General features: G+C 53.9%; 2 protein-coding genes across 2 annotated transcripts; both read right to left on the minus strand.

The window, feature by feature from the left end:
- Positions 1 to 139: 139 nt before the first annotated feature.
- Positions 140 to 1,459, minus strand: HER10_EVM0001098 (uncharacterized protein; the record flags this gene model as incomplete). Its single annotated transcript, XM_035470858.1, has 1 exon — positions 140 to 1,459. The coding sequence occupies one exon, from the start codon at positions 1,457 to 1,459 to the stop codon at positions 140 to 142; it is 1,320 nt and encodes a 439-aa protein (XP_035327571.1).
- Positions 1,460 to 2,516: 1,057 nt separating this feature from the next.
- HER10_EVM0007481 (cyclin) lies at positions 2,517 to 6,313 on the minus strand. Its single transcript, XM_035477036.1, has 3 exons — positions 4,497 to 6,313; positions 4,153 to 4,441; positions 2,517 to 4,097 (listed from the first exon to the last, which is right to left on the minus strand). Exons 1-3 carry the CDS (start codon positions 5,070 to 5,072, stop codon positions 2,929 to 2,931), a joined length of 2,034 nt encoding a protein of 677 aa, XP_035328180.1. The 5' UTR covers positions 5,073 to 6,313; the 3' UTR covers positions 2,517 to 2,928.
- Between the last annotated feature and the right edge of the window lie 5,805 nt (positions 6,314 to 12,118).

Raw genomic sequence — 12,118 nt, forward strand, 5'->3', positions numbered from 1 at the left:
CAACGTCTCAGCCTGATATGTTGAAACGTCACCCAGCACGACAAATATGGCCTGAATTGCCACAAGTTTTCAGCCTTTGTCTTGGCGCAACTTCACCTCGTTTTCAGATCAGCCTCATCTGACGGGTCTCGAAACCTCACTACACCTCCAACGCTGGTAGTGCCAGCACCGTCAAGAAAGTGCTGTCTGCGGCCCGGCAATGCCTCACCCACGGCATGGCCTTCAACATCTGGAAGTGAGCGGGCAGGATTTCTCCCGTCCAGCTTTGTGGCTCCTCCTGCTTTGGCCCTCCAACATCCGCGTCACCAAACTCGTCATCGTATTCCAAAAACTCCATTGACCGGTGTTGCAGAAACCGCATCAGAGTTCGGAACGTTGCAGGAGTAAAGTTGGCTTCTTTGGCGATGCTGACCGTCACGTTAGCTTGTCCCATTCTCTCCTCCACATCGCTCGTCTGGAAGTTTGTCCAGTCCACCTCGCTTAGAATCTCCAGCGACGTCAATACGTTGGGTAGCACATTTTGTTGGTGAGCGAGGCTGGCTGGTGCTCGCCTCCAACCCAACATGCCATACACGTTGGCCGCAATACACCAATGAGCCTTGCTGCCGATGCTGCTCCTGTTCTCATGTGCCTCCGTATCCGCCACAATTCGAAACGCCTTCTTGAGGCACTGGATGGCGTTGATAGCGCGGTGGATACGATGCCATTTGGTCAGGCCGAGTAGGGACAGAGCCTTCTTGAACGTTCCAGGTATATTGGCCTCCCGATCATTGCCTTGGTAGAGCTTCCTCATCGTCTGGATGAAGCGGTCAACCAACACGGCAGTATCAATCAACGAATCCGCGGCTTTCTCCAACGTATCGGCGACCGCGCCCGGCTTCAGCCACAACAAGCTACCCTCCCGCTGCAGCTTGCTATGCAACAAGCTGACCATGCAAGCGGTGACCTTGACCGCAGCCCGCTGGCAGTCCGTCCTCAGCATCATGATGAGACGGTGCTCGGCGTTTGGCCCAAAGCCTACAAAGCATCGACTGACAGACTCGGACGGGTGGTAATCGATGGTGAGGCTGCCGTAGTGCATCAGCAGGCCCTTGGACAGGTGCTTCTTCTCCTTGACACGGTATAGCACCCGGGAAGAGCACGAATCGTTGTCGATCCGGAACCCGTCCCGGGAACAGTGACCGACGTCGCCAGAGGACAGCGGCATCCAAAAGACGTCGTCGGCCAGGGGGCCTGAAGGGTGGTAGAATTTGGACTTGTCTACTGTGAATGTTCCTCGCGGGGCCTCGACGGACATCCAGGTCGTGGCCATATCGATATACGCCGCTGCCAGGCGTGGGGCCATGGCGAAGCTCGAAGATGTCAGACGGCGTATAGGGACGAGATCGTTGGCAGACTTGCTCTTTGCGTCGTCTGCGCTCTTCGACCTCTTTAATCTCTTGGATATGCCGAACGTCATCTTGCCGTTTAGTCTTCGGGATAAGTTGCTGTTGCGTGCTTCGATTTGCCAGGCAAGCGTTCCTTGACACTGTTCGTCTATGGCTCGTTCTTTATGGCTATTCTGGGAGGAATACGTAAGAGGTGATAGGCTGACTGACAACTCTTGACTGATATGTCCTCAAATGATCGACAGGTGGTAGATTTTCATAGCTCCTGAAAGGTAGGCATCGTGCCATATCTTCCCAGCCCCAGATCCATCTCCGATTACACATTGCATGATAGAGTTCTGGTGGTTGATCGGGGTCCACCTCCATGATGTGCGATTTCACGAGCAGTCCGGGGTGGTTCCAAAAGTTATCTCCGATGAAGCACACAGCAATGCTTTTTTTTTCCAGGCGAATCAATCATCCTCAGAGGGATTCATCTCCTTCATACCCTTTTGGAAACAAGTGATGCTCAAGGTGCCTACATCAGCCTTTCACATGTACTCAAGTAAAGAGTAGGCAAGCGAAGCCAGGTTGGTTCTCTGGAGCCCACACATCCAATTACATCAAAGATGCCGAATTTCATCAGCCTGTTCAAGGTATTTAACCGTCCATGACGGAGCCCATTGTCCGCAGCGCGCCTGCGACCTACTTGCGAGAGAAGCCCGTCGCCCAAAGCGTTCCAAAAAAGACATAGTGCACTACTTTTCAGATTGTGCGTGGCAGTTCAGCCTGCAAGTATTTCAATTTTCCTCCCACGCAGGTTTTAAGGGATGCTTACCTGGGCGAATGAATTTCCTGACGAATCAGAGAGTACCGTGCCAAGAACGACATTGATACGTTTTTCACACAGTGAGTCCCAATCAACCAAATGTCACCAAAACTGCAATGTCACTGTCCCATTCTGATTGGTTCAAAGCTCCAAACTTAATCCGCAGATAATCCAGCGACAACCCTTCGACCATCACCATGTGGTGGAACAAGAAAAATATGTTTACTTTTACTTTTTTTATTTGACTCGTTTGATCTTTCGTGATCTAGCTGTCATTGCTGACGCTTGGTTTCTATCTACGCCGAAGAAAGGCACCCTTGCCTCTTCGGAAGAACCCAAAAAATCAAACGCTTCCGCTCATCGGGGAAGCCGAGCTTGCGTGGTGCATCATCGACCAGACGATGCACAAGCTCCAAGGACCATTGCTCTCTCTTGCCTTGTTAACCTCCTTGTTGCCCCGAAAGCCCAAAGTAGGGAAAGAGAGAAATAGACAACTCCGCCTGATGCAATTTTCACAGTTGATCCATGAGAGTCGTCCCTTTCCTTACCAAGATCCCCCGAATTTCCCCAATCCTCCTTGGCCGCTGATGAAGTAAAAAAAATAATGATCCTGACCCAACGCCTTGGACAATGCAATGCTTAATAATATGAGTTGAAAGATCTATCCTCTGGGTGTTGTCCCTGAGAAGTGTATGGTGGCAAAGGTGGCTGGTTCATTCGATTCCCGAGCCTCTAGTTCGGGAAAGGTCCCTGCGGCAGACCATGGGGTATGTGCGGCATGTGAGCGCTCATTCTGTAGGGCGCATGCATGAATTCAGGAACCACGCCGGTTCGCAGGTCGTTGCGCCGTCCGAGAGGCTGGTAGTGCATCTGTGTCGTAGGCAGATGATACTCGTTGAGAGAAGCCGATGGCGGAGGGTAAAGTAGTGTGTTGACGTGACGAATAGGCTTGTACGGGCTGGGTCGCTGTTGAAGATAAACGCTGGGCGAGTGTGACATGGGCGTATGTGAGATCGGAGTGTGCATGACAGATGTCGGGAACTGTTCCCCGAGAGGCGAAGACGCATACACAGAGAGACTTCCTGGACTGTGTCTCTTGGTCGGGGTGCCGTATCCCATGTTGGGATGCATCGGTACATTCGAGGGCGTAAGCGAGGCTTGCGGTATCGAGGTCGTGGCCGGCATGGGCAGCTGCGGCATCGAAACTGTCGTGGTAGGGTTAAACACTGTTGCCATGGCACGAACGCCGTTGTTCAAGGGCGGCAAGGAGACGTGTTGCTGCGCCGGGTAGGTCGTCGGGGCCGGGTACATTTGTGCCTGTGATGGTGCGGGGTTGGTGTTCAGCGTCAGGTTCGGTACGGGCAGACGCATCGGCTGCTCGTTGACCGCCATGGGTCTACCGACAGGGGGCATCGCATTGGGCTGCCTGCTAAGTCGCTTCGCCGGGGGCTCCACCACATCTTCCTCCGAGCTTCTCTTACGAGCATTCATATTCATGCCCGGGACGTGCTTGCCAGAGAGCGGTGACATCTGGGGGTTGTGATGATATGTCGAGGGCCAAGCCTGCGTGTTGCTCTGCACGTTCGTGCTCGGCGAGTAGACGTTTGCGGCAGAAGGCGTGAGGGGTGGGAAAGAGACTGCGGGCTGTGCGGCGGCGATGGGTGACGGCACTGGCGAGGTGAAGGACTTGTTCAAAGGCGAAGTCGGTTGCTTCTGCGCCCGCTCGTAGTATTCCGAGAAGCAAGATAGCTTGACGAGCCATTCCTCCCACTCCTCTTTCGTGGCCAGCAGGCTGTAGCGCATGTTGCTGAGGAACTCGACCTCCATCACATGGATCTCTTGAACGGTAATGCCGGAGACTTCGGCCCAGGTTTTGTTCGTGTAGGTGTTATCATCCAAAACTACGAGGTGTCAGCAGAAGATTCAACCTTCCTCCCTATTGCAGTCGTCACTCACACTTATTGCCCAGCATTAGGGCAACCGTCAAAAGACGGTACTCACTACCAGACCGACCCTTCACGGAAGGATTTGTCGTCTTCAATCGATAGACGAAAAGTAGGGCCAACAGAATCACGTTTTGCGTGACTTGGGTTGTCGAGAGCACGCTGTAGGCCCACTTCTTGAACTGGGGGAAAGGGGTCGCATACTCGGTGAGGCGAGGCACGGTGGCGGTCGATGGACGAGAACGGATGTTCTCAGCGATTCGCAAAGTGTCCATAGACTCGAACCAAAAGAGGCACGTAATCTGAGGGAGGTCAGCTACTACTATTCATCTTCTTTGCAGGCCAAGTCCAGCTTACCTGTGCGGCAAAGTCTGCCAGGTTACCGCCCTTGGGATTAATGCAGCTCGGTATCGACAGACTGTGCAGAACGAGAGCCGAAGAGCCCTTCCGTGACGAAGTGTCATCTGGCTTGCCAATGGCCCCTGAAGTCGGTGTTGACGGGCGAGTCGAGTGTCGAGAGGTGGTTGAGTATTGGCTAGTGCCCGAGGCCGGATTCGTTACCGGTTGCGGGGGTTGGGAATATGTGTTGGCGGGTTGTTGATACCGAGAATATTGAGGGGCTCTCGCAGACTCGGCCATGACAGCCTTGGGTCCTCTTGCCTGAGCAACTGAGGAAGGATATGAGGGAAGAACATGGCTATCGTAGGAGACCAGGTGAGGGGCGTGGTAGGTAGCACTCATGGCGTCGGTTGGCGGCGTGCGAAGCCCGCCCCGGTACAGAGAAGCTCCTGCCCCGAGATCGAACCTGGAATCCTTTTGCGAGTGAGTGGCTGTGAAGGAGGTTTGCTGAGAGTAGCTCTGTCTACACGACAAGGGGTGTGCAGGAGACAGAGGGAGGCTGTAGAAGGGCAAAGGTGCGGCAGTCGAACACATCGGAGCGGGGGAAGTTGATCGTTGGCTCGCGGAGGGGGGGCTCGAGGTTCGTCGTTCGAAGGTCGACTATCTCGTGAGCGATGCTTCGGCTGGAGGAGGGGGAGTAGTAGTTTGCGAGAGGTCGAACGGAGATCGGAAAAGGGTGAAAGAGAGAGAGAGGTGGGTCGAGAGGTATCAGTCGAGGAAAATCAAGGTCGGCTGCTACATTTGTGGTTGGAGCAGGCGACAGATTTCCGAATATGATTCACTTGTAGAAGCTTCCTTTCCTAGTGAGAGATGTGTGCAGCTCGGCAGAATGCTGTGGGCAGTTCGAGCCAGGCAGAAAAGGTCAATCCTGAATTATTTGAATGCTCCCGTCGGGTGGGTTTCCCCTGTACTCGCAGGCTCGGGATGGCAGTTCTCTTGAGGATTCGTGATTCTACTGTTGTTGAGGGGTGTCTTGTCTCCGTTACAAGCTAGCCATGGCAGGGTGAATCGTGCAAGAATTTGGTCCAGCCGCAGTCTCGAACCAAGATGTTCGTGCTCGTGATCCAAGAACCGAGGAGGGCGTGAATCGTGCTCGTCGACCGTCGAGGTGCTGATTCGATTGCAGGAGCAAGGTAGAAGTAGGAGAACACCTTTGGAGGGGTGGTGTTGGTGGGCACAGTGACCAAGGTATGGAATCGGAGATGGGTTCGACGTTGATGTCAGGTCGACGGAGGGGTGAATGGGTCGGTGGAATAAATTCGGCGGAAATGGGAGGTAGGTATAAGGTAAGGTGGAAGAGGTGACCCTGGGCCGACGTGTACTTCAGATTGTCCGTGTAAATGAAGGGCTCGTGGGTGGTGAGGTCAATGGGGCTCCGTGATTCGGTGGGATGGCCGTGGTGGGAAGGATGGATGGATGCGAGAAAGAAGAGTGTGGCTGGCGGTACTGGAATTGTATTGTATTGTATTGTATGGGATGTTGCTTGGGTATTTGGCACACGCACGCATACATGTACACATACAACAACAGCAACACCACTAGTCCAGAGTGACGGAAGAAGAAGGATGATAATAACAAGTAAGAAGAGGCTAAAGACCCGAAGCAGTAGCAAGAGGGTCCCCGTCAACAAAAACAAGATTAGTACCTCTTGAGAGAAAATGAATTAAAAAAAAAAAAAAGAGACGATGCAAGGCAAGCTGGACGAAGAAGAGTTGGAGAGAGAAAGAAGCAAGGCAAAGGCAAGGTAAGGCACCTCTCACACGGCAAGAAGGTCGGGGCCGGGGGTCCAGGTAGAAAGGTAAGGTACCTCAGGTACGAAGTGATAGATTGGAAGCCGAAGCAGTAAAACCACAAAAAAAAAAAAACGGAGGTCTAGTGATATGGTTGCGTCCTTCGTTGTCTGGACTCTGGGGCCTCTCTCTCTCTCTGTGTGCTTTCCCGTTTTTTGTCTTTATTTTTATTTTATTTTATTTTATTTTATTTTATTATTATTATTATGATTTGGAGAAAACTCGCAGCGATACCTGCAGTCAGAGAGACAGGAGTGAGTAAGGCAAGGTAAAAAGGGTAAGGAACACACACCTCACTACCAAGGAAAGTCAAGTACCTAGTTCCCAGCCTAGGCCCACTAGCGCATGTACCGGTCATCCACAGATTGTAGGCAAAGTCACTAGATATGGATGTCTTGTGCGAGAGCTGTGTGAGAGGAGAAGTATCCGTATCCGCGCGCCCTGGTTATGGGTCCTCGCCTGGGTCAGGTCTATGGTCGCAGTGGATGGGGGAAGGCATGGGATTGGGATTGGGGGTTTTGGGCAAGGGCAGGGCAGGTGGCACAGTGGCAGGAGAGGACGGGACCCGGAACAGCCAACATGGGACATGGAGGGATGAATGGGATGTAGCATGTATCTCCGTACCCTCAAGTATGGGGATGAGGATGAGGATTGAGGAAGGGACGTGGGAGGGGAGGGGAGGGGAGGGGACCAAGGTACCTTGTTCCATGTGCGGCCTACCGTGCGGCGTGGGGCGTGCCCTGTCCTCAGTCTTTGACTTGGAGGGGAAGAGGGGGGCAGGTGAGGTAAGGTAGGCAGGAAAAAGAAGATACTTACCGACCAGCTTGTTCGATTCGTACCTGCCCGACGGGGTACCGGTCTCCAGCAAATAAAACAACCCATCCGCAAGCGCAGGTTCAATTCAGCTGTGGAGGTCGGAGGAGCAAAGAAAGAAAAGGGCGACGCCGCATCTCACCTCAACCGGGAAGCTCCAGCACCGGCGGCACCAACCTGCCACACCACACCACACCACACCAATTGGCAAAAAAAGCACCAACACGGTCGGTCGGCGGAGAGGAGCAGGGGCTCCAGAGTCCAGGGAAGAAGGCAACTTTGGCAAGGAACATGACCCCAGAATTAGATACTTGCTTTGCTTTGCAACTTCCATTGCAGCTAAGTCCGTCTGAATCCCTACTGTGAGTGTGTACTTGTAGTCCCATAGACTGGGTGCCCCTCCAAGTAAAGGCAGGTTGTGGTAACAAGGACCGTAAGGTATTCGTACTGGGAAGTGCCGCCTTGAGGACAACCACTCATTGCACAAAGTACCTTGCTCTTGCTTTCCACAAAGTGTCCGTACGTAGTACGCTTCTTTGCAGCCACACAATACCGGCAGCAATATGTGTACCTCCTCGGAGCCTGGAGGGAGTTAGGAACAAGGCAGGCAAACAAACTTGGAGCCAGACTTTCCCCGTGTCCATCCCCCTCAGCTAGCTAGCCCGTCCGCCCGCCCGCCCCTCAACAAGCAACCACGCAACCAAGCCGATTATGGAAACAAGCCGCAAAAATGCAAAAGTCAGGAAGGATTCAAGGAGGAGACTAAGAGACAATTTGGCTCAGGTACGGGAAGAACTTTGGGCCAACCACGTCGCGGCGCACCCTCAAAGTGGGTCTTAAGCCCAGAGGGTGAGAGGGAGGAAGGAAGGGGGGGGAAGAAGCAGAATGCACGAGGTTACCTTAGACGGAAAGAGCAGAGGAGGTACTTGGCTTGAGGTACTTTTTTCCTCTCCCGTCCACCACCTGGGGCGTGAAAGTACCTTTTCTCGTGTTGCGCCACCAAAAAGACACATGCCTCGGGGGTTCCAGTCTCCAATGGTTGGCCATTTTCGATGCGGAACACGATACACGGTATATCAATACGTACCTCCCTTTGCCTTGCGGCAATGCACTTGCATCTCGCACCGGCACCAACACCATCCATGGTGATTGATCCAGCACCAATCTCAACCTCAACCAGCGTCAGCCATGAGGAGGCGCCGCGTGTGTGCATCTTTCGATACACAGGCAGCCAGATGGCAAGGCGAAGCACAGTCAAGGCACGCCAAAGAAATCCCAGCCGAGCCAAGCAAGCCTACGCAGCTCCAGAGCTCACTAGCCCTCAGTGTCTTCCTCTCTCCTCGTCCCTGGCACTCACAGATCACACATCACAGATCGATACTCCGTATCCGTACAGAGCACGGATCAACGATACGTTTGGGGTATCGTGATTGACAAAGCCTGGAGGCATCCGCAGAGCATGGTCCCGTCATTAGACGCAGAGTGAGTGACAGACAACCTGGAATCTGCCAGACCGACGAATGTCCTCCAACAGTCCAAGGCTCTGACCGGCCAGTCCCCGTCCAAAGTCGCAGTCCCGTTCCCAGGTGGTTTGGTAGCCATTCGACAATGATTGTGAGGACACCCCCTGTCATGACCGTGACTGTCACCGTGACCCCGACCACGACAGATGGATGCTCTGCTCCGTCGTCAATGTTCAATCGCATCCTTGAATATGGCCAGCACAGCGTATCGGGCAGACGTACTACAAGCCTAGCCCGGTCGGTGATGGTCCGTCGGCGTCCAAGTGCCTTCGTCCGCCTGCCCCCGTCTGAGGTTTCTGCCAGACTCTCTCCCAGGCCCTGGTACCGATCCGAATCTTACCTAGCGCGATAGGCCCACCTTCAGCTCAGGTGCGGTAAATACCTAGCAGGCCGTGTGAGGGCGGCGGCGATGAAGCAGCAAGTCCCCGAGCCTGAGATTTGATGTGGGAAGTGAGCATGCCGCATGAGGTGTACAAATACACTTCTGCTCAGGGTTGAATCCTGGGTATTCGTACTTTCGTAGTGTCGTCGTGGGCGCGGGCGTGGGGTATGGGGTGTGGTTTCTACACAAGAGTGTATCGGAAGGGTGTGTAGATTGTATTCGTACTACCGACCGAGGGCGAGGGCGTGGAGGTGAAAAACAAAAAAGCCGAGATTCAAAGTCAAGGTGAAAAAGGAAGAGTCGTGTCTGAATCAAATGTGCAAAGTTGCAAAAGGCTGCTGGCTAGACCAGAGGAAGAAGTTGTGGACTCAGACCTTCCAAGGTTGCCAGTGGACGGATGGAACTGCCACTGGCGGAAAGGAAGATGCAAGTTTTCTGTCCTTTCTTTCCGTGATGGTGGAGTGGCACCTGAGTGGTCGTTTTTTATCCCCTTCTTTCAGATTCTCCATCCGTCTTGAGGGTTGGTCTCCACTCCCGAGCCAATCAGACTACTTTTGGTCTGTATGCAGCCCCAGCAGAGGGGGAGAGCAGGTGCCAGGTGCAGGGTATGCTGCATCACACCTCAGGCTTCCAATGTTGCAGGCCAGGCCACCACCATTTTTCTGGAGTCGGGTGCGGGTGTCTAGTCGTACCGAGAAGAGACTTGGAAAGTCCTTGATGAATGAGCTGCTCGCGAGTACGGCAAGGAATATCTGGTACCTTGTATGGGTGGAGGGCTGGAAGAAACGCCAAAGAGGAGTCGTGGGGCTGCAAGAAAAGGAAAGAAAGGACCAGACGCCTTGTAGTACGTACTCCGTACCCACTCACGTGCTACTGGCACCTACCGCAGTATGGAGTACGCAGTAAGGTACCTTGGAGCCCAGCTCGACAAGGGCGCGAGGAGGAAACAAGGTGAAGAGGAAAAGCTACCTGCCCTCCGCTATCATTCATGCTGAAGATCAAAGTACTCCGAATTCCACCATCTCAAGTGTTCCTGTAGGTATCTGTGTCCTTATGTCTGTACCGATCCAATCGAGTCGAATCAACGACATCCACACTTTTTCGCCCAGTCAGCGAAGCCAAGTGAGTTACTGCAAGACGTCAAATGTCAAGACTCAACTTCACTCACGCAACTCTCAACTTTCATGCTGTAATAAGCAATCCTGGAACCAGAGGGAGGGAAATGCATGCTTGAGGCTTTTCCTGTCCCCGTGCGCCTATCCGCCGGGCGCCTCATTGCCTTTCCATCTTTAACCTTCCAGCCAATTATGGACCGGGTCATGCTACTTCGTACCCAAAACTCAGGAAAGTCGACCACTCCTCCAAGCCTCGAGGAGAAGGCAACGGACCTTGATATCCAGACGCCCCCTCCCCATGTCACTTCTCTGCTCTTCTCCTGGAGCTTCCGCTTTTCACACCCATCCCCCCCCTCTCATGCCCCCCCTTTCTCCTGCACCACCGCCCTGCCAGCACTGCTCACCATCTTTTCCCATCTGCTGCGCTGATTGAGAATTCTAGGTACACTAGGGCCCGGGTCTCGGGCGTGGTTTGGTCTTGGGGTCGGGTGGGGTTGTCAAGTGGCCCTTTCTTCGGTCCTGGATGCGGGTGCGACTACGACTCCGACTATGCTGAACGGAGCACGAAGTAGCCGTAAATGACTGACAGGGGGAGGACACGCCAGGAAGCAGAAGACCGCTAATTACCTATGCTACCACGACATGGCGGCGGGCAGAGACCAGTTGAGCCCGCACATAGCTTTGCAGTCTTCATCCAGATACCACTGATCAGTGGCTAGCCAGACGGGCAGGACAGGGAAGAGGCCGGCATGCAAGACGAGAGCTGCACCTCCGCTCGCTGCACCATCAGTCCACAACGGTGACTAGAGAATGCTAGAGACGTGTATGTCGGTCGATAGCAGAGGCCACCGGAATCTAGGCGTGGGTGCCGGCTACAAAGACTCTCTCCCCTTTCGTCACGAATAGGTCGCTTCTTGCGAATACCGACATTGTGATGTCCTAGTGATAGTCGCAGTTAGCCAGTTCGATATCGTCAGCACATGAGCATCAGCCTACTTAGTGTACACCAACCAACAAGTATTTCCGCCCACTCGCTTTGCCCGTCAGCAATAGCTTCAGCCATCGCCCACCTTGACGGCAGGGAACCGTCTCCAGACGCCTCAAGCACCGTCAAATACAAACTGTACCGGAGCAGTCCAGCAGGGGTCGGATAATACAGCGCATCTCTGTATGGAGTACTGTGTAGGCTTGACCTGGCTTGCCTGGGTCGCTGGATGATGGATCGCTGGGTGTGTGAAATGCTCGGCTTGTGCATCCTCGTCCTCGTGCCTCGTACCACAAACGGAACAGGACCGGCGAGGGGGCGTTGCGTTGCGTTGCGCTGCGCTGTGTATCCGTACAGTATCAGTAGGCTTCCTAGCGCAACAGCGAGCCCCATCTATCGTCAGCCATCGTCAGCATGTCCATCACTGGCACATTTCGGTGGTACTTACGGATACTCTTGAGCATCTCGTCCCATCCCAATCCCATCCACAGGCTCATAACCCACACTCACGCCCACTCCGTGCAATGCGGCACCAACCCCACACCAAACTCTTTCGGCCCTCGTTCGTTTTGGGCTCTGCTCTTACAAGGTACGTCTGCCCTGTATCCGTACATAGAGCACCTGCATCCTGCTAAAACCTTGGCTGAACTGCACCGCACAGTGGGCGAAGCACCTTACATGGGCCATGCAATGCTTTTTTCGCCTGACTGTCTTTGAGCCTTGAGGTAGCCTTAGACCACGCCGTATCAGGGCTTGGCCGTCTTCGCTGCCTCGAACCCAAGTGCCCTCGGTTTCCATTCGTTGTCTTGAATCACTAGCCGCTGCAGCGCCTCTGGATGGTCGGTTCGTCCACCGCTGAGTTCCCATTCGTAACATCTGCTTCCGCGACATGCTTTCCTCCCGGTTGTAATGGTCCTCGGCCCATTACATAGATTCCTCTCGTCTCAGACCCTTTCGGTAACGCGGGCGTCA

The sequence above is a fragment of the Colletotrichum scovillei genome, assembly GCF_011075155.1.
Source record: "Colletotrichum scovillei strain TJNH1 chromosome Unknown Contig00010, whole genome shotgun sequence".
NCBI classification, from domain to species: domain Eukaryota; kingdom Fungi; phylum Ascomycota; class Sordariomycetes; order Glomerellales; family Glomerellaceae; genus Colletotrichum; species Colletotrichum scovillei.

Coding starts and splice junctions, on each gene's coding strand:
- HER10_EVM0007481 (XM_035477036.1), bottom strand. CDS start 5,072: ATGTGTTCGACTGCCGCACCTTTGCCCTTCTACAGCCTCCCTCTGTCT. Junction 4,442..4,496: donor TGGCAGACTTTGCCGCACAG/GTAAGCTGGACT, acceptor GACCTCCCTCAG/ATTACGTGCCTCTTTTGGTT. Junction 4,098..4,152: donor CCTAATGCTGGGCAATAAGT/GTGAGTGACGAC, acceptor GACACCTCGTAG/TTTTGGATGATAACACCTAC.